Source organism: Oncorhynchus clarkii, unplaced genomic scaffold (genome assembly GCF_045791955.1).
Source record: "Oncorhynchus clarkii lewisi isolate Uvic-CL-2024 unplaced genomic scaffold, UVic_Ocla_1.0 unplaced_contig_5619_pilon_pilon, whole genome shotgun sequence".
NCBI classification, from domain to species: domain Eukaryota; kingdom Metazoa; phylum Chordata; class Actinopteri; order Salmoniformes; family Salmonidae; genus Oncorhynchus; species Oncorhynchus clarkii.
In genome coordinates this window covers 1-21,221 of record NW_027259595.1, presented here as the reverse complement: position 1 = coordinate 21,221, position 21,221 = coordinate 1, and the positions used below count along the sequence as shown (strand labels likewise).

At 38.5% G+C, this 21,221-nt stretch overlaps 1 protein-coding gene across 1 annotated transcript; it reads left to right on the top strand.

The window, feature by feature from the left end:
* Positions 1 to 17,211: 17,211 nt before the first annotated feature.
* On the top strand, positions 17,212 to 20,045 carry LOC139400342 (erythroblast NAD(P)(+)--arginine ADP-ribosyltransferase-like). Its single transcript, XM_071145310.1, has 3 exons — positions 17,212 to 17,281; positions 17,449 to 17,540; positions 19,164 to 20,045. The coding sequence occupies exons 2-3, from the start codon at positions 17,463 to 17,465 to the stop codon at positions 19,932 to 19,934; spliced, it is 849 nt and encodes a 282-aa protein (XP_071001411.1). The 5' UTR covers positions 17,212 to 17,281; positions 17,449 to 17,462; the 3' UTR covers positions 19,935 to 20,045.
* The last annotated feature ends 1,176 nt before the right edge of the window (positions 20,046 to 21,221 follow it).

Here is a 21,221-nt window from a genome sequence, read left to right as displayed (position 1 = left end):
CAGACTCCATGCTGTTATTGTTACATTCTGACATCAGGACACAGATATTAAGATGTAAGTCAATATATTTGTAGCACCCTGTGTAACAGACTCCATGCTGTTATTGTTACATTCTGACATCAGGACACAGATATTAAGATGTAAGTCAATATATTTGTAGTACCCTGTGTAACAGACTCCATGCTGTTATTGTTACATTCTGACATCAGGACACAGATATTAAGATGTAAGTCAATATATTTGTAGTACCCTGTGTAACAGACTCCATGCTGTTATTGTTACATTCTGACATCAGGACACAGATATTAAGATGTAAGTCAATAGACCTGTAGTACCCTGTGTAACAGACTCCATGCTGTTATTGTTACATTCTGACATCAGGACACAGATATTAAGATGTAAGTCAATAGACCTGTAGTACCCTGTGTAACAGACTCCATGCTGTTATTGTTACATTCTGACATCAGGACACAGATATTAAGATGTAAGTCAATATATTTGTAGTACCCTGTGTAACAGACTCCATGCTGTTATTGTTACATTCTGACATCAGGACACAGATATTAAGATGTAAGTCAATATATTTGTAGTACCCTGTGTAACAGACTCCATGCTGTTATTGTTACATTCTGACATCAGGACACAGATATTAAGATGTAAGTCAATAGACCTGTAGTACCCTGTGTAACAGACTCCATGCTGTTATTGTTACATTCTGACATCAGGACACAGATATTAAGATGTAAGTCAATATATTTGTAGTACCCTGTGTAACAGACTCCATGCTGTTATTGTTACATTCTGACATCAGGACACAGATATTAAGATGTAAGTCAATATATTTGTAGTACCCTGTGTAACAGACTCCATGCTGTTATTGTTACATTCTGACATCAGGACACAGATATTAAGATGTAAGTCAATAGACCTGTAGTACCCTGTGTAACAGACTCCATGCTGTTATTGTTACATTCTGACATCAGGACACAGATATTAAGATGTAAGTCAATAGACCTGTAGTACCCTGTGTAACAGACTCCATGCTGTTATTGTTACATTCTGACATCAGGACACAGATATTAAGATGTAAGTCAATAGACCTGTAGTACCCTGTGTAACAGACTCCATGCTGTTATTGTTACATTCTGACATCAGGACACAGATATTAAGATGTAAGTCAATAGACCTGTAGTATCCTGTGTAACAGACTCCATGCTGTTATTGTTACATTCTGACATCAGGACACAGATATTAAGATGTAAGTCAATAGACCTGTAGTACCCTGTGTAACAGACTCCATGCTGTTATTGTTACATTCTGACATCAGGACACAGATATTAAGATGTAAGTCAATAGACCTGTAGTACCCTGTGTAACAGACTCCATGCTGTTATTGTTACATTCTGACATCAGGACACAGATATTAAGATGTAAGTCAATAGACCTGTAGTACCCTGTGTAACAGACTCCATGCTGTTATTGTTACATTCTGACATCAGGACACAGATATTAAGATGTAAGTCAATAGACCTGTAGTATCCTGTGTAACAGACTCCATGCTGTTATTGTTACATTCTGACATCAGGACACAGATATTAAGATGTAAGTCAATAGACCTGTAGTACCCTGTGTAACAGACTCCATGCTGTTATTGTTACATTCTGACATCAGGACACAGATATTAAGATGTAAGTCAATAGACCTGTAGTACCCTGTGTAACAGACTCCATGCTGTTATTGTTACATTCTGACATCAGGACACAGATATTAAGATGTAAGTCAATAGACCTGTAGTACCCTGTGTAACAGACTCCATGCTGTTATTGTTACATTCTGACATCAGGACACAGATATTAAGATGTAAGTCAATAGACCTGTAGTACCCTGTGTAACAGACTCCATGCTGTTATTGTTACATTCTGACATCAGGACACAGATATTAAGATGTAAGTCAATAGACCTGTAGTACCCTGTGTAACAGACTCCATGCTGTTATTGTTACATTCTGACATCAGGACACAGATATTAAGATGTAAGTCAATAGACCTGTAGTACCCTGTGTAACAGACTCCATGCTGTTATTGTTACATTCTGACATCAGGACACAGATATTAAGATGTAAGTCAATAGACCTGTAGAAAAACATTCAGCATTATTACATTCACATGTCTTTGTTAAACTTCCACTGAAGCCTCCTCCACTTTTGAGAGACTTAGGCCATGACACACGATTAACTAATGAATGAGTGAATGAATTAGTTGTTCAGTAAAGTGATACTGGAAACTACCAGTTGGCATTGAAGGAACTGTTACTGTTTTTACTGCATTGTGTAGAAATGGAAAATACCCAAAAACTTTTTTCAAACATTCAAAATAATGCAAAAACTTTCAGAATCTTGTAAACAAATATGTAAAAATGCAACATAAGGCAACATGTCATATAATAATCATAATATTTATAATAATAATGTCATAGAAATACTTTTGACTGTCATATGACCTTTCACCTTCGGCCAAATAAGGACTGTCTTGCTCCACAGTGCGTAGGCAACGTTACATCTTAAATCAGATTAACCGTTCAAATCAGATGTCTGGAACACTGGCTAGAGTTATTGACCAAGAGATAGAAATAGAGAGTGAGATTGACAGACAAAGAGAGAATCAATCAATCAATCAAGGACAAGACAAGACAAGACAAGACAAGACAAGACAAGACAAGACAAGACAAGACAAGACAAGACCAGACCAGACCAGACCAGACCAGACCAGACCAGACAAGACAAGACAGGACAAGACAAGACAAGACCAGACCAGACCAGAACAGACCAGACCAGAACAGACCAGACCAGACGAGAGAGAGAGAGATGGTGAATCCCAAATTGCCCCCTTGCCCCTACCAACAGATTTCAAATAGTATTTGAACACAGGCCTGGTCATATATAGCATTTACTGTAACTATGTGTACTGTAGCATTTACTGTAACTAAATGTACTGTAACTATATTTACTGTAACTATATGTACTGTAGCACTTACTGTAACTATATTTACTGTAGCATTTACAGTAACAATATTTACTGTAACTATGTTGTATACCATATATGATGGAATAGGCCACCAACAACAATGTAAAAAAAAAATGCATGCTACGAGATTTTCACATGAAACTAGCACTTCAAATCAAACTTTATTGGTCGCGTACACAGATGTGCATATGTTATCGCAGGTGCAGTGAAATGCTTGTGTTTCTAGCTCCAACCGTGCAGTAATAATACCTAGAAAACAATATGCACATCATCCAAAGTAAAAATAAAGAAATATCAGAACGACCACTTGATTTCTATACCCGTGGTGCTAAAGGAATGGCATCCCATGACATGTTTTAAAGGTGATATGAAGCTCTAAATAAGTCTCAAATTACACAACAAGCACAATTGTAGAAACATGTGCTACATTTATGGGGGTTATAATAAAGTAAGACAATTACATAAAGGTATTCAAGACGAGTCATATTATTCACAATTAAGGGTTATTGTCACGCCCTGGTCTAAGTATTTTGTGTTTATCTTCATGTATTGGGTCAGGCCAGGGTGTGGCATGGGGTTTTTGTATTGTGGTGTGTTTTGTCTTGGGGTTTTGGTGTGTATGTATTGGGATTGTAGCTAGTGGGGTTATCTAGCAAAGTCTATGGCTGTCTGGAGTGGTTCTCAATCAGAGGCAGGTGTTTATCGTTGTCTCTGATTGGGAACCATATTTAGGCAGCCATATTCTTTGAGTTTGTCGTGGGTGATTGTCCTTAGTGTTTTTGGTCCTGTCGCTGTGTTAGTTTACGCAAGTATAGGCTGTTTTGGTTTTGTTATTTGTTTTGTAGTGTTTATAATTGATTCGTGTTTTACATTTGTTTATTAAACATGGATCGCAATCTACACGCTGCATTTTGGTCCGATCCTTGCTACACCTCGTCCGAGGAGGAGATAGAAGAAAGCCGTTACAGTTATATTTCAAGTATGTGAAATTACTGGGCACCTTGCAGACAGTGGCTTTAACTAGTGGTATGAGGTATTTTAGTGCTGGGCTGGAACAATAGCCTAAAACCTCAAGGTAGAATTCAAATGATCTCAAGCTAGAATTTACATTATCTCAAGGCAGAATTTACATTATCTCAAGGCAGAAATTGTTAGAGGCACTATTGAACACAGTATTATGTAATGTTGTGGTTGAGGTGTATTCAAAGGGACAGAATAAAAGACCAGTATGGACAGAACCAGGTATATGTACATGTTATAGGATATATTCAGCAACTGAGTGGTGGGATGTAGTCAGATCTAGTGTACACTACATAAAGGCCAAGCAGACAGAAAACATTCTAATGGTGCAGGAACGTGTAGCAGTGACTTTTAAAACAACACTGAATGATATAATAGCCAGTAGTGAGAGAGGAGACACGCCACTCAAACCCACTGGCTAGAGATAGTCATTAAGTAGTCTTTTTACATTTGTTGAAGCCACTGTCTCAACATGACTTATTGTATTTGGCATTTAAGAAGAGAGGGTGGATGAGTGTTGTATTGACGTGGGAGGAGGGGGATGTTCAGTAAGAGGGACAGTAGACATGTCCAGACTTCTGAAAATGTATACAACTCAACAGCATGTTACTAATTTACAGTACTGTATGGGAATGGCTCTATCCTGCAGTACGTTCAGGTAAAGATACAGAGCAAGCCTTGTGTTAAAGTTCCTGTCCAGGCAGAACTATGAGCCTTGTGTTAATGTTCCTGTCCAGGCAGAACTATAAGCCTTGTGTTAATGGTCCTTGTGGGGCAGAACTATAAGCCTTGTGTTAATGTTCCTGTCCAGGCAGAACTGTAAGCCGTGTTAATGTTACTGTCCAGGCAGAACTATAAGCCTTGTGTTAATGTTACTGTCCAGGCAGAACTATAAGCCTTGTGTTAATGTTACTGTCCAGGCAGAACTATGAGCCTTGTGGTAATGTTCCTGTCCAGGCAGAACTATAAGGTGTGTTAATGTTACTGTCCAGGCAGAACTATAAGCCTTGTGTTAATGTTACTGTCCAGGCAGAACTATAAGCCGTGTTAATGTTACTGTCCAGGCAGAACTATAAGCCTTGTGTTAATGTTCCTGTCCAGGCAGAACTATAAGCCTTGTTAATGTTACTGTCCAGGCAGAACTATAAGCCTTGTGTTAATGTTACTGTCCAGGCAGAACTATAAGCCTTGTGTTAATGTTCCTGTCCAGGCAGAACTATAAGCCTTGTGTTAATGTTCTTGTCCAGGCAGAACTATAAGCCTTGTTAATGTTACTGTCCAGGCAGAACTATAAGCCTTGTGGTAATGTTCCTGTCCAGGCAGAACTATAAGCCTTGTGTTAATGTTCCTGTCCAGGCAGAACTATAAGCCTTGTGTTAATGTTCCTGTCCAGGCAGAACTATAAGCCTTGTGTTAATGTTCCTGTCCAGGCAGAACTATGAGCCTTGTGGTAATGTTCCTGTCCAGGCAGAACTATGAGCTTTGTGTTAATGTTACTGTCCAGGCAGAAGTAAAAGCCAAAGTCCAAAAAAGGACAGAAGAATTAGACCAAAGTGTATAAAGGAACTATTAAAAACAACCAATGGGAGGCTGACACGAGAGTCTGTGATGTATGATAGTCAAATTTAACGTTCACGTGGGTTCTATGTAAATGGTCAGACAGGATCAAATACAGCCCCGACTGAAGAAGACACACCAAGAGCAACAACAGATAAAGACACACCAAGAGACATCAAAGTCAAGAAGACCTGGTGAAGCTACACCATGGTGACCATGGTGGTGGCAGCATCATGCTGTGGAGATATTTTTTAGTGGCAGGGACTGGGAGACTAGTCAGTATTGAGGGAAACCTGAACGGAGCAACAGAGAGATCCTTGATGAAAACCTGCTCCTGAGTACTTAGGGCCTCATACTGGAGTGAAGGTTAATCTTCCAACAGGACAATGGCACTAAGCACACAGCCAAGACAATGCAGGAATGGCTTCGGGACATGTCTCTGTCGGGGCCAGCCAGAGCCCCGACTTGAACCCGATCTAACATCTCTGGAGAGACCTGAAAATATCCGTGGAGTGACGCTCCCCATCCAACCTGTCAGAGCTTGAGAGGATCTGCAGAGAAGAATAGGAGAAACTCCCCAAATACAGATGTGCCAAGCTTGTAGCATCCTAACCAAAACAACTCGAGGCTGTAATCGCTGCCAAAGATGCTTCAACAAAGTACTGAGTAAAAGGTCTGAATACTTATGTCAATGTGATATTTCAGTTGTTATTTTTCATATATTTGCAACATTTTCAAAAAAACATTTTTTGTTTGTCCTTATGGGGTATAGTGTGCAGATTGACGAGGAATATATATATTTTTAATCCATTTTAGAATAAGGCTGTAACGTAACATAATGTGGAAAAAGTCAAGGGGTCTGAAAACTTTCCAAATGTACTGTATGTATTTTTTTAACAGGACAAATGTGAGGTGACACATGCCCCTGTTTCCCCTATGGGAATGACATCTCTGTTCGTAAGTTCTGATTTGTTGTCATGTGCACTAGAACTTAAAACCAGCAAAGAAAAGCATTGAGCAATATTATATCTTCGGTCCTCTTTACCCACCATGTGTAAATCTGGTGTAAATCTACAGAAGATATATATTACATCTCCTGTCCTCTTTACCCACCATGTGTAAATCTGGTGTAAATCTACAGAAGATATATATTACATCTCATTATTAAAAAGCAACTCCACTAGTTCTCAGGTTGTTCTCTGATTGGTTTAAAATGGTAAGCAGCAGCAGTAGCACCCCTTAGCAACTAATACATTGAATAGGAAGCTAAAGCTAAAAGCTATGTGGCTAATCAGATCAACACTGTCATTCTACTTACATGCAGGTAGGACAATATAGAAAACCTATTGTTGACTTTAAAATGAGTCATAGTTATAGACATAGTTTTACAGAGAAGTAACACTTAGTCGTGGCTTTGAAATAGACTTGAGGCCAAACATGAACAAATAGGCTAGAAAAGCAGAGAGAGAGGAAACAGTTTCTGTCAAATGGAAGTAGAGCAGCAGCAGGGTTAGTAGTTTCCTGTATCTGTGAGGTCAGAGCTCAGTACTGTTCAATCTGTCAACCACAACGAGGAGAGATGTCTCGTTCCTGGCCGACTATATTGCAGTTGAGTTGCACGCAGCAACAAATGGGCATCAGATTGCTATACCATATGATGTATATGATACAATCGAGAAGTTGTGAGATCTGGCAGGTGACTTCAATGTAGTCAGCCTGGAACGTGGCCAACATCATGAGTGTGGTTGGAGGAGAGAGAGGGGGCGGGACTTGGTTATGAAGGAATCTTTCAGCAGCCATCTTATTGACTGGCAGAGACAACAGAGGCCAAATCTACTGTCTATCCACAGGTTAACTGTCATAACCTGTGGATAGACAGGAGATGTTAACTGTCATAACATCTACTGTCTATCCACAGGTTAACTGTCATAACATCTACTGTCTATCCACAGGTTAACTGTCATAACATCTACTGTCTATCCACAGGTTAACTGTCATAACATCTACTGTCACTTCATCACAGTTTATATACACACCTGGATTCAAATACATTAGCTACATTTAATTTAGATTGCCTGTTGCAATGGAACCAATAGAACAGTCCCCAAAGTGCAAACTCTGCCCATCTGGCACTCCAGGCAGGTTAAATAAAACGCTCAAATTATTTAACTGTAACTATATTTACTGTAGCATTTACTGTAGCATTTACTGTAACTATATTTACTGTAACTATATTTACTGTAGCATTAACTGTAACTATATTTACTGTAGCATTAACTGTAACTGTGCCTACATGGAAAAATGTATTATCTAATGTGGTGTAATTTAGAGTTAATTATGTTTTCATCATACATTTTCAGCACTTGCCCTGTAGCATCAATAAAGCATCATTGAGCATGATTAAAGTAGTTCAATGGTATTCAAAGACCACAGTCGACAAATTATTACATTGTGCATTCTCCACAACTACCAGAAGGGGGCAGCATTTCATGCATAAAATAGACCAACTATTTTTAGCTACCTCTCTCAGTGGTCACCTCACCTGGTCCTGGAGAGCTAATGTAAACCGTAGAGCAAATGCATCCTATGAGATTTTAGGATTTAAATAGTGAATAAGCCTGAAATGGTTCAAGTAGTGTGAAGAGGATCATGGTCATGAGTGAGTTAGAGAGAGAGAGGATACCCCCGTTAAACATCGCCTAGGGACATTAGAGTTACAATTAGTTGTTCATACATTACTTTTTGTAATTGGGCATAGGTGAGTGTCTAGCAGCAATGTAAGTTAAAACATAAGATGAATGTGTCAGCACTCAAAACAACATTTAAAATATATGTTATGCTGTTTTGTTCATTTAGAGGTAACGAGCTAAAACACACTGAGTACTGACAACAGTAGAAGCTCAGCTACAATACAGTATCAAACTTGTCCTGCTCAGTATAGAGTTATGGAGTAAACATGATGTCAAGTGGCATGTAAATGTCCGTTTTCATCTTCCTTGGGCAATGCTCAATTTCCAAAAAAGGGCAGAGGAATAAGATCAACAGATTCCAAACTAACTAGTAAAAACAGCCAATGGGAGACCGTCACGAGTTTGTATTGTATGAATGAGACCTGTACTGAAGTGGCATTTTAGCTATGCAAATAGCAGATACAGGATAAACGACTGTCCGGAAGGAGGGAGGCGCACCAAAGTGAAGACAACTTGGTAACATCACAGCCACAAGCACCAGAGAGCTGTAACCTGCTAATAACTAGGATCACCTTTGAGTCTACTCTAGATTGCAGTGAAGATGGTGAAGTTTGTAGTGTGGGCTGTTTTCTCATTGACCTTCAGTATGGTCAGTGGAATGGTACGTTTGTTTGTGCGCACGTGTCACATACCTTAACTGAATGTTTAAAATGAATTTTAAATCCTAAAAAGGTGAATTTGCTAAATCCTTTTCCTCCTCTCCAAGGTGAGGCCTGACACCGTTCTGGACATGGCACTTTCATCTGTCGATGATGCGTACAAGGGCTGTGTTCCAGCGATGTTGACCAAGGTGAAGGTGTACCTGAAAGATGAGATTACATCCAATACGGACGACTTTGGAACACGTTGGACAGACCATTATGATGCTACTGACAACAAAGAATCTGATGGGGAACTTACAGTTGAACATATTGTTGCAATCAAGTTGTACTCTGGTATTTTTTACAAAACACTCAATGATGCAGTTTGTGTGGGAAAAGATAAATACAAAGCAAAAACATTTGAGTTCTATGCATGGCATTTCCTGCTCTCTGATGCCATACGTATTCTGAAAGAAAAAAATCATCCCAATGAATGTTTGAAAACCGTATACCGTGGAACCAAACGTGTTTACAAGGGTCAATTAAATCAAGAAATTAGATTTGGCAAATTCCTCTCAACCTCTACTTCTCAGACTCTTGCTGCAGAATTTGGAACTGAAAATTGTTTTGAAATTGAAACATGCTATGGTGCCTCTGTGGAAAAATATACGATCATGGGGTCACTTGAGGCAGAGGTTTTGATCCCTCCTTATGAGAAATTTAAAATTGAGGAAGTGAAAAATAGAAACACAGTCAAAGACCTGTGGTGCAAAGTTGTTTTTAAACTGAAAAGTGCAACATATTTAAGTGATCTGAACTGTGCTTTAGTGTAAATACAGATCAAGCCCCTGTTAGGAATCAGATAATGATTCTACTACTTTGCCGTGTGTGGAGAAACAGATGAGCAATACATCCGTACCTATTTGCATTGAGATTAAAGTTCTTAACATGACATTTTGTCTGTCTACAGCTTCTATCAATACCAACACTGTCAAATGTTATAACTCACTGCCTTAAATGGTAAGTTATGTCAACACGGTAAATTTTGTTAACCTCATATTAGTATACAAGTTCATTCAACTCTAAATTGTACATCCAGGGTAAACGTATATTGTGTGAATACAGCAAACTATTGAGACATGTGCGTGGTCCATTTCTTTTTGAGAGATACATTCATCGGTTTGTTTTCCATCAAGATGTTTAAATCAAACAAGTCTACCTCTGCTTCCTTAAACTTTTTTTTAACAAATATATTTTGTTATACAAATATATTTTCAATGTCTGTTAGTTATATTTTAATCAGTTAGTGGGTCACTGTTATTGTTACATTCTGACATCAGGACACAGATATTAAGATGTAAGTCAATAGACCTGTAGTACCCTGTGTAACAGACTCCATGCTGTTATTGTTACATTCTGACATCAGGACACAGATATTAAGATGTAAGTCAATAGACCTGTAGTACCCTGTGTAACAGACTCCATGCTGTTATTGTTACATTCTGACATCAGGACACAGATATTAAGATGTAAGTCAATAGACCTGTAGTATCCTGTGTAACAGACTCCATGCTGTTATTGTTACATTCTGACATCAGGACACAGATATTAAGATGTAAGTCAATAGACCTGTAGTACCCTGTGTAACAGACTCCATGCTGTTATTGTTACATTCTGACATCAGGACACAGATATTAAGATGTAAGTCAATAGACCTGTAGTACCCTGTGTAACAGACTCCATGCTGTTATTGTTACATTCTGACATCAGGACACAGATATTAAGATGTAAGTCAATAGACCTGTAGTACCCTGTGTAACAGACTCCATGCTGTTATTGTTACATTCTGACATCAGGACACAGATATTAAGATGTAAGTCAATAGACCTGTAGTACCCTGTGTAACAGACTCCATGCTGTTATTGTTACATTCTGACATCAGGACACAGATATTAAGATGTAAGTCAATAGACCTGTAGTATCCTGTGTAACAGACTCCATGCTGTTATTGTTACATTCTGACATCAGGACACAGATATTAAGATGTAAGTCAATAGACCTGTAGTACCCTGTGTAACAGACTCCATGCTGTTATTGTTACATTCTGACATCAGGACACAGATATTAAGATGTAAGTCAATAGACCTGTAGTACCCTGTGTAACAGACTCCATGCTGTTATTGTTACATTCTGACATCAGGACACAGATATTAAGATGTAAGTCAATAGACCTGTAGTACCCTGTGTAACAGACTCCATGCTGTTATTGTTACATTCTGACATCAGGACACAGATATTAAGATGTAAGTCAATAGACCTGTAGTACCCTGTGTAACAGACTCCATGCTGTTATTGTTACATTCTGACATCAGGACACAGATATTAAGATGTAAGTCAATAGACCTGTAGTACCCTGTGTAACAGACTCCATGCTGTTATTGTTACATTCTGACATCAGGACACAGATATTAAGATGTAAGTCAATATATTTGTAGTACCCTGTGTAACAGACTCCATGCTGTTATTGTTACATTCTGACATCAGGACACAGATATTAAGATGTAAGTCAATATATTTGTAGTACCCTGTGTAACAGACTCCATGCTGTTATTGTTACATTCTGACATCAGGACACAGATATTAAGATGTAAGTCAATATATTTGTAGTACCCTGTGTAACAGACTCCATGCTGTTATTGTTACATTCTGACATCAGGACACAGATATTAAGATGTAAGTCAATATATTTGTAGTACCCTGTGTAACAGACTCCATGCTGTTATTGTTACATTCTGACATCAGGACACAGATATTAAGATGTAAGTCAATATATTTGTAGCACCCTGTGTAACAGACTCCATGCTGTTATTGTTACATTCTGACATCAGGACACAGATATTAAGATGTAAGTCAATATATTTGTAGTACCCTGTGTAACAGACTCCATGCTGTTATTGTTACATTCTGACATCAGGACACAGATATTAAGATGTAAGTCAATATATTTGTAGTACCCTGTGTAACAGACTCCATGCTGTTATTGTTACATTCTGACATCAGGACACAGATATTAAGATGTAAGTCAATAGACCTGTAGTACCCTGTGTAACAGACTCCATGCTGTTATTGTTACATTCTGACATCAGGACACAGATATTAAGATGTAAGTCAATAGACCTGTAGTACCCTGTGTAACAGACTCCATGCTGTTATTGTTACATTCTGACATCAGGACACAGATATTAAGATGTAAGTCAATATATTTGTAGTACCCTGTGTAACAGACTCCATGCTGTTATTGTTACATTCTGACATCAGGACACAGATATTAAGATGTAAGTCAATATATTTGTAGTACCCTGTGTAACAGACTCCATGCTGTTATTGTTACATTCTGACATCAGGACACAGATATTAAGATGTAAGTCAATAGACCTGTAGTACCCTGTGTAACAGACTCCATGCTGTTATTGTTACATTCTGACATCAGGACACAGATATTAAGATGTAAGTCAATATATTTGTAGTACCCTGTGTAACAGACTCCATGCTGTTATTGTTACATTCTGACATCAGGACACAGATATTAAGATGTAAGTCAATATATTTGTAGTACCCTGTGTAACAGACTCCATGCTGTTATTGTTACATTCTGACATCAGGACACAGATATTAAGATGTAAGTCAATAGACCTGTAGTACCCTGTGTAACAGACTCCATGCTGTTATTGTTACATTCTGACATCAGGACACAGATATTAAGATGTAAGTCAATAGACCTGTAGTATCCTGTGTAACAGACTCCATGCTGTTATTGTTACATTCTGACATCAGGACACAGATATTAAGATGTAAGTCAATAGACCTGTAGTACCCTGTGTAACAGACTCCATGCTGTTATTGTTACATTCTGACATCAGGACACAGATATTAAGATGTAAGTCAATAGACCTGTAGTACCCTGTGTAACAGACTCCATGCTGTTATTGTTACATTCTGACATCAGGACACAGATATTAAGATGTAAGTCAATAGACCTGTAGTACCCTGTGTAACAGACTCCATGCTGTTATTGTTACATTCTGACATCAGGACACAGATATTAAGATGTAAGTCAATAGACCTGTAGTATCCTGTGTAACAGACTCCATGCTGTTATTGTTACATTCTGACATCAGGACACAGATATTAAGATGTAAGTCAATAGACCTGTAGTACCCTGTGTAACAGACTCCATGCTGTTATTGTTACATTCTGACATCAGGACACAGATATTAAGATGTAAGTCAATAGACCTGTAGTACCCTGTGTAACAGACTCCATGCTGTTATTGTTACATTCTGACATCAGGACACAGATATTAAGATGTAAGTCAATAGACCTGTAGTACCCTGTGTAACAGACTCCATGCTGTTATTGTTACATTCTGACATCAGGACACAGATATTAAGATGTAAGTCAATAGACCTGTAGTACCCTGTGTAACAGACTCCATGCTGTTATTGTTACATTCTGACATCAGGACACAGATATTAAGATGTAAGTCAATAGACCTGTAGTACCCTGTGTAACAGACTCCATGCTGTTATTGTTACATTCTGACATCAGGACACAGATATTAAGATGTAAGTCAATAGACCTGTAGAAAAACATTCAGCATTATTACATTCACATGTCTTTGTTAAACTTCCACTGAAGCCTCCTCCACTTTTGAGAGACTTAGGCCATGACACACGATTAACTAATGAATGAGTGAATTAATTAGTTGTTCAGTAAAGTGATACTGGAAACTACCAGTTGGCATTGAAGGAACTGTTACTGTTTTTACTGCATTGTGTAGAAATGGAAAATACCCAAAAACTTTTTTCAAACATTCAAAATAATGCAAAAACTTTCAGAATCTTGTAAACAAATATGTAAAAATGCAACATAAGGCAACATGTCATATAATAATCATAATATTTATAATAATAATGTCATAGAAATACTTTTGACTGTCATATGACCTTTCACCTTCGGCCAAATAAGGACTGTCTTGCTCCACAGTGCGTAGGCAACGTTACATCTTAAATCAGATTAACCGTTCAAATCAGATGTCTGGAACACTGGCTAGAGTTATTGACCAAGAGATAGAAATAGAGAGTGAGATTGACAGACAAAGAGAGAATCAATCAATCAATCAAGGACAAGACAAGACAAGACAAGACAAGACAAGACAAGACAAGACAAGACAAGACAAGACAAGACCAGACCAGACCAGACCAGACCAGACCAGACCAGACCAGACCAGACCAGACAAGACAAGACAGGACAAGACAAGACAAGACCAGACCAGACCAGAACAGACCAGACCAGAACAGACCAGACCAGACGAGAGAGAGAGAGATGGTGAATCCCAAATTGCCCCCTTGCCCCTACCAACAGATTTCAAATAGTATTTGAACACAGGCCTGGTCATATATAGCATTTACTGTAACTATGTGTACTGTAGCATTTACTGTAACTAAATGTACTGTAACTATATTTACTGTAACTATATGTACTGTAGCACTTACTGTAACTATATTTACTGTAGCATTTACAGTAACAATATTTACTGTAACTATGTTGTATACCATATATGATGGAATAGGCCACCAACAACAATGTAAAAAAAAAATGCATGCTACGAGATTTTCACATGAAACTAGCACTTCAAATCAAACTTTATTGGTCGCGTACACAGATGTGCATATGTTATCGCAGGTGCAGTGAAATGCTTGTGTTTCTAGCTCCAACCGTGCAGTAATAATACCTAGAAAACAATATGCACATCATCCAAAGTAAAAATAAAGAAATATCAGAACGACCACTTGATTTCTATACCCGTGGTGCTAAAGGAATGGCATCCCATGACATGTTTTAAAGGTGATATGAAGCTCTAAATAAGTCTCAAATTACACAACAAGCACAATTGTAGAAACATGTGCTACATTTATGGGGGTTATAATAAAGTAAGACAATTACATAAAGGTATTCAAGACGAGTCATATTATTCACAATTAAGGGTTATTGTCACGCCCTGGTCTAAGTATTTTGTGTTTATCTTCATGTATTGGGTCAGGCCAGGGTGTGGCATGGGGTTTTTGTATTGTGGTGTGTTTTGTCTTGGGGTTTTGGTGTGTATGTATTGGGATTGTAGCTAGTGGGGTTATCTAGCAAAGTCTATGGCTGTCTGGAGTGGTTCTCAATCAGAGGCAGGTGTTTATCGTTGTCTCTGATTGGGAACCATATTTAGGCAGCCATATTCTTTGAGTTTGTCGTGGGTGATTGTCCTTAGTGTTTTTGGTCCTGTCGCTGTGTTAGTTTACGCAAGTATAGGCTGTTTTGGTTTTGTTATTTGTTTTGTAGTGTTTATAATTGATTCGTGTTTTACATTTGTTTATTAAACATGGATCGCAATCTACACGCTGCATTTTGGTCCGATCCTTGCTACACCTCGTCCGAGGAGGAGATAGAAGAAAGCCGTTACAGTTATATTTCAAGTATGTGAAATTACTGGGCACCTTGCAGACAGTGGCTTTAACTAGTGGTATGAGGTATTTTAGTGCTGGGCTGGAACAATAGCCTAAAACCTCAAGGTAGAATTCAAATGATCTCAAGCTAGAATTTACATTATCTCAAGGCAGAATTTACATTATCTCAAGGCAGAAATTGTTAGAGGCACTATTGAACACAGTATTATGTAATGTTGTGGTTGAGGTGTATTCAAAGGGACAGAATAAAAGACCAGTATGGACAGAACCAGGTATATGTACATGTTATAGGATATATTCAGCAACTGAGTGGTGGGATGTAGTCAGATCTAGTGTACACTACATAAAGGCCAAGCAGACAGAAAACATTCTAATGGTGCAGGAACGTGTAGCAGTGACTTTTAAAACAACACTGAATGATATAATAGCCAGTAGTGAGAGAGGAGACACGCCACTCAAACCCACTGGCTAGAGATAGTCATTAAGTAGTCTTTTTACATTTGTTGAAGCCACTGTCTCAACATGACTTATTGTATTTGGCATTTAAGAAGAGAGGGTGGATGAGTGTTGTATTGACGTGGGAGGAGGGGGATGTTCAGTAAGAGGGACAGTAGACATGTCCAGACTTCTGAAAATGTATACAACTCAACAGCATGTTACTAATTTACAGTACTGTATGGGAATGGCTCTATCCTGCAGTACGTTCAGGTAAAGATACAGAGCAAGCCTTGTGTTAAAGTTCCTGTCCAGGCAGAACTATGAGCCTTGTGTTAATGTTCCTGTCCAGGCAGAACTATAAGCCTTGTGTTAATGGTCCTTGTGGGGCAGAACTATAAGCCTTGTGTTAATGTTCCTGTCCAGGCAGAACTGTAAGCCGTGTTAATGTTACTGTCCAGGCAGAACTATAAGCCTTGTGTTAATGTTACTGTCCAGGCAGAACTATAAGCCTTGTGTTAATGTTACTGTCCAGGCAGAACTATGAGCCTTGTGGTAATGTTCCTGTCCAGGCAGAACTATAAGGTGTGTTAATGTTACTGTCCAGGCAGAACTATAAGCCTTGTGTTAATGTTACTGTCCAGGCAGAACTATAAGCCGTGTTAATGTTACTGTCCAGGCAGAACTATAAGCCTTGTGTTAATGTTCCTGTCCAGGCAGAACTATAAGCCTTGTTAATGTTACTGTCCAGGCAGAACTATAAGCCTTGTGTTAATGTTACTGTCCAGGCAGAACTATAAGCCTTGTGTTAATGTTCCTGTCCAGGCAGAACTATAAGCCTTGTGTTAATGTTCTTGTCCAGGCAGAACTATAAGCCTTGTTAATGTTACTGTCCAGGCAGAACTATAAGCCTTGTGGTAATGTTCCTGTCCAGGCAGAACTATAAGCCTTGTGTTAATGTTCCTGTCCAGGCAGAACTATAAGCCTTGTGTTAATGTTCCTGTCCAGGCAGAACTATAAGCCTTGTGTTAATGTTCCTGTCCAGGCAGAACTATGAGCCTTGTGGTAATGTTCCTGTCCAGGCAGAACTATGAGCTTTGTGTTAATGTTACTGTCCAGGCAGAAGTAAAAGCCAAAGTCCAAAAAAGGACAGAAGAATTAGACCAAAGTGTATAAAGGAACTATTAAAAACAACCAATGGGAGGCTGACACGAGAGTCTGTGATGTATGATAGTCAAATTTAACGTTCACGTGGGTTCTATGTAAATGGTCAGACAGGATCAAATACAGCCCCGACTGAAGAAGACACACCAAGAGCAACAACAGATAAAGACACACCAAGAGACATCAAAGTCAAGAAGACCTGGTGAAGCTACACCCAACAGGAGCACAAGAGTAACGTAAGTTGTAACATTTATTAGACTCTGACTTAGAATAATTACATTTTTCCTGGAGGGAACTTCTATAATAATAATCATTTATAATTTATATTCTTAAACTTTAATATAAGTGACTATTGCTGACCACTATTCAACCACTGTTCCCTTTGCATGTTGTTTTACTACAGGACCTGTTGAAGTCATGGGGAGAGAAAACATCCTATCCTTTGCTTTGCTGTGTGTCTTCCATGATTGGACTCTGGGTGTGGAATCAAAGATGGTACGAATCTCTCAAATCTGTTACATTGAATTGTAAGATCTTTTTTTTTTTCAGCACAAAGGCTTTTTGGGTATTTTTCACTATCCAGCATAGAAGTACATTTCATGTTACTTGCCACTTTAAATACCATGTGTCAGTTCTTTCTCTCCTTTTTGTTTGGAGGGGGGGGGGGGGGATGCTACGGTTGCCATGGGTAACCAACTTGAAAAATGTAGAATTAATACATTACCCATAATGCCCATTGACTGAACTTTCCAATTTACCGTGGAAATCATGCATCACAATAGTAATTCTATTTCTATGGGGAAAGGCCTTCTTTGAGGTAGGGCAGGGCGGTGACTTCATTTTACTGTGCTCGGTCGCATAATAGACATGTGTGGTCATACAAGGTTCCACTGGTGGAATCAGTAGCGTAAAAATGATTTACATGGCCCCAGTTGCATTTGCAACCACATTACTTTTCTATGCAAATTCAATAACAGTTGAACAAATAGGCTGACAGTGAACAAAATAACCACAGACATGAAGTTGACAATAGCTTTTTTAGTAGCATAAATACATTGTATTTCTATGGTTGCAGCCCTAAAACATGTAATTGCATTTAATCAAATGAATCAGATCTCAATGTGTTACCACCCTTAGAGCGGGGATACCTCTGTGGTTCATTAATTAATGTAAGGAAACTGTTACGGAAATACTACTCACTATTAAAGCTTCAAATTAAACCAATTATTGCTTTGTAGCACCTACAGACTGTAGTCTTAAAAGAGGACTGAGTAAGGCCAAAATGTCACAACACAACTTCATCATTTTTCAGTAAGTCATGAGAAAGTATTCATGAATAAGTTTGAATTCCTATGAATGTGTTATAACATCCAAAGAGTGCCACTTTACCAATCGTGGTGGAAAATAATTCATGAATCAGTTTCGAGTGCTTGTAAACACTAATGTGTCTTCTCTGATTGTACCCAATACATGTATAAGTATGTGTACACATAAAGGCTTCATGACTCTTTATGTCATGCATATAAAGGCTTCATGACTCTTTATGTCATGCATATAAAGGCTTCATGACTTTTTATGTCATGCATATAAAGGCTTCATGACTCTTTATGTCATGCATATAAAGGCTTCATGACTTTTTATGTCATGCATATAAAGGCTTCATGACTCTTTATGTCATGCATATAAAGGCTTCATGACTCTTTATGTCATGCATATAAAGGCTTCATGACTCTATGTCATGCATATAAAGGCTTCATGACTCTTTATGTCATGCATACAGTATAAAGGCTTCGTGACTCTTTATGTCATGCATACAGTATAAAGGCTTCATGACTCTTTATGTCGTGCATATAAAGGCTTCATGACTCTTTATGTCATGCATACAGTATAAAGGCTTCGTGACTCTTTATGTCATGCATACAGTATAAAGGCTTCATGACTCTTTATGTCATGCATACAGTATAAAGGCTTCATGACTCTTTATGTCATGCATACAGTATAAAGGCTTCGTGACTCTTTATGTCATGCATACAGTATAAAGGCTTCATGACTGTTTATGAATAATACATTTCACCACTGTAATTAAAGTGTTACCATTGTCTCTTCCCTTTCCTGAAGATTCATCCCCGACTGAATCGTCGTAATCTCGACCCAATACAGCTTGACATGGCCCCTGACTCTATCGATGACTCCTATGAGGGCTGCAGGGAGAATATGCTCTCTGAGGTGAAAAAAACCTTCCTACCAAATGAGAAAAATATTGACAGCAAATTCAAAGGCGCTTGGGAAGATGCTATGAAGGTGTATGACAACAACTATAACTCTAACAATGAACTGTCTAATGACCATTTAAGGGCAATTCATGTGTATGTGAATACAGGAAAGAGCATTTTCGAGTCATTCAATGAGGCCACTCGTACCCTAGGGAAGCGCTACAAGACCGATTACAAGTATCACTCCTTGCATTTCCTGTTGTCTGATGCCTTACGTATTCTTAATAAAGCCCAGGGGAAAAAGTGTGAAAAAACCTTTCGTGGAAGCACTCGAGCTTTCCAAGGAGAAAAAGGTCACACCATGCGATTTGGCCAATTTGCTTCATCATCTACCGACGAGCTTGTGGCTAAATTTTTTGCAGATTGGAAGACATGTTTTAAGATCACTACCTGTTTTGGTGCTTCCCTGGCAGGTTTATCTCAATTGAATGATGAAAAAGAGGTGTTGATTCCCCCATATGAGGTTTTCAAAATTGCTGAGGTGACCAAGAATAAAGTATTGGAAGATAAGGACAAAGATGATAAGAGTGAATGTGAGATTGTCTACGAACTAGAGAGCACAAAAACAACCCAAAGTCAATTGAATTGCAATATTGTCGAAAAAGACAAAAAATAAACAAACCCTGTAACATCATGTAACACCTGACATTTGTGACATGTGAATGTCTTGGTGTTAAGGGATTTTTTATCAATAATGACTAATTATGTATACATTTCAATCAGGACTGACTAATCAGAATTCTATTATGTTACTGTATAGATGTATGAATTTTCTTTAATCCTAGTACTGGATATAATGTGTGTAAATATAATCAAGAATTAGAACAATGACGGTCTGTTCCTTGGTAGACATTAATGAACTTATCGTCAGACTGGCTAGGATGCTTATCTACACAGGAAGACCGTGGCTTGGTCATAAATTATCTAAATTGGTGAGAGACGATGTAGGAAGGCTTGAGATATTGCCTTTGTACCAGGGTGAAGAAGAGACGGGACAGTTTCGAAAACTAATGACATCATTTACAGTTTATAACCTGTGGTAAATTGTATCATGTTCAGTACTCTTGAGAATAAACGCTAGTGCTTGACTTGTCTCCGCCCATTTTATGCAAATAAGTTTCTTACAAATCCTTAGAAATGGGCTGAGTGTATTAATTGAATTGGGTATTAAACATATAGGAATTGAATTCCTCTAACACTTGGTCAAGGTCCACTTCCTTGTAGACGTTGCATTGCATCAACCAATGGTCGGTTCCCACTATGGCCAAGCTGTGAAGTCAAAATTGTCTGTAACATAAACAATGATGGGAAAAAAAGTGGTCTGGTGGTGTTGTGTCATGAAGTGTTGCAAAGAAGCTGGAGACGTGGGAATATTTAGTACAGGGATGGGCAACGGGCGACCCACAGGCAATTCCTTCTCTTCGCACCATGGCAACATGTGGAGAATTACAGGAAATGAGCTGGAAAACAGCTAATTTTCCCCTCCGCCCCAAGGCAAAATGAGTAGAATTGCATTAGTTAGTTAGAAAACTGCTAAATGTTCTCTACATCCCATGGCAAAATGTGTAAAAATTCACAAAATTAACAGTGAAACATAAAAAACATTTCTGCTGTCAAGAGTGGGGCCACTAAATGTTTTGCTTGCAATAGGTGTGGGGGAGGGGGGCAACTGCAGCCCGTCATCTTGAGTTCAGATTTTTTTGTGGTCCTCACCCACATCAATGTTGCCTATCCCTGATTTAGTAAAAGTATCACAACTTTTTTGAATTTCTGGTGTACTACCCTTTTGACTGACCTAAAACTTCAAATTATAATATTACATAGTTAAGCAGAACATGTGCTCGCCCCCCTCTTCTGAATTATAATATTACATAGTTAAGTAGAACATGTGCTCGCCCCCCTC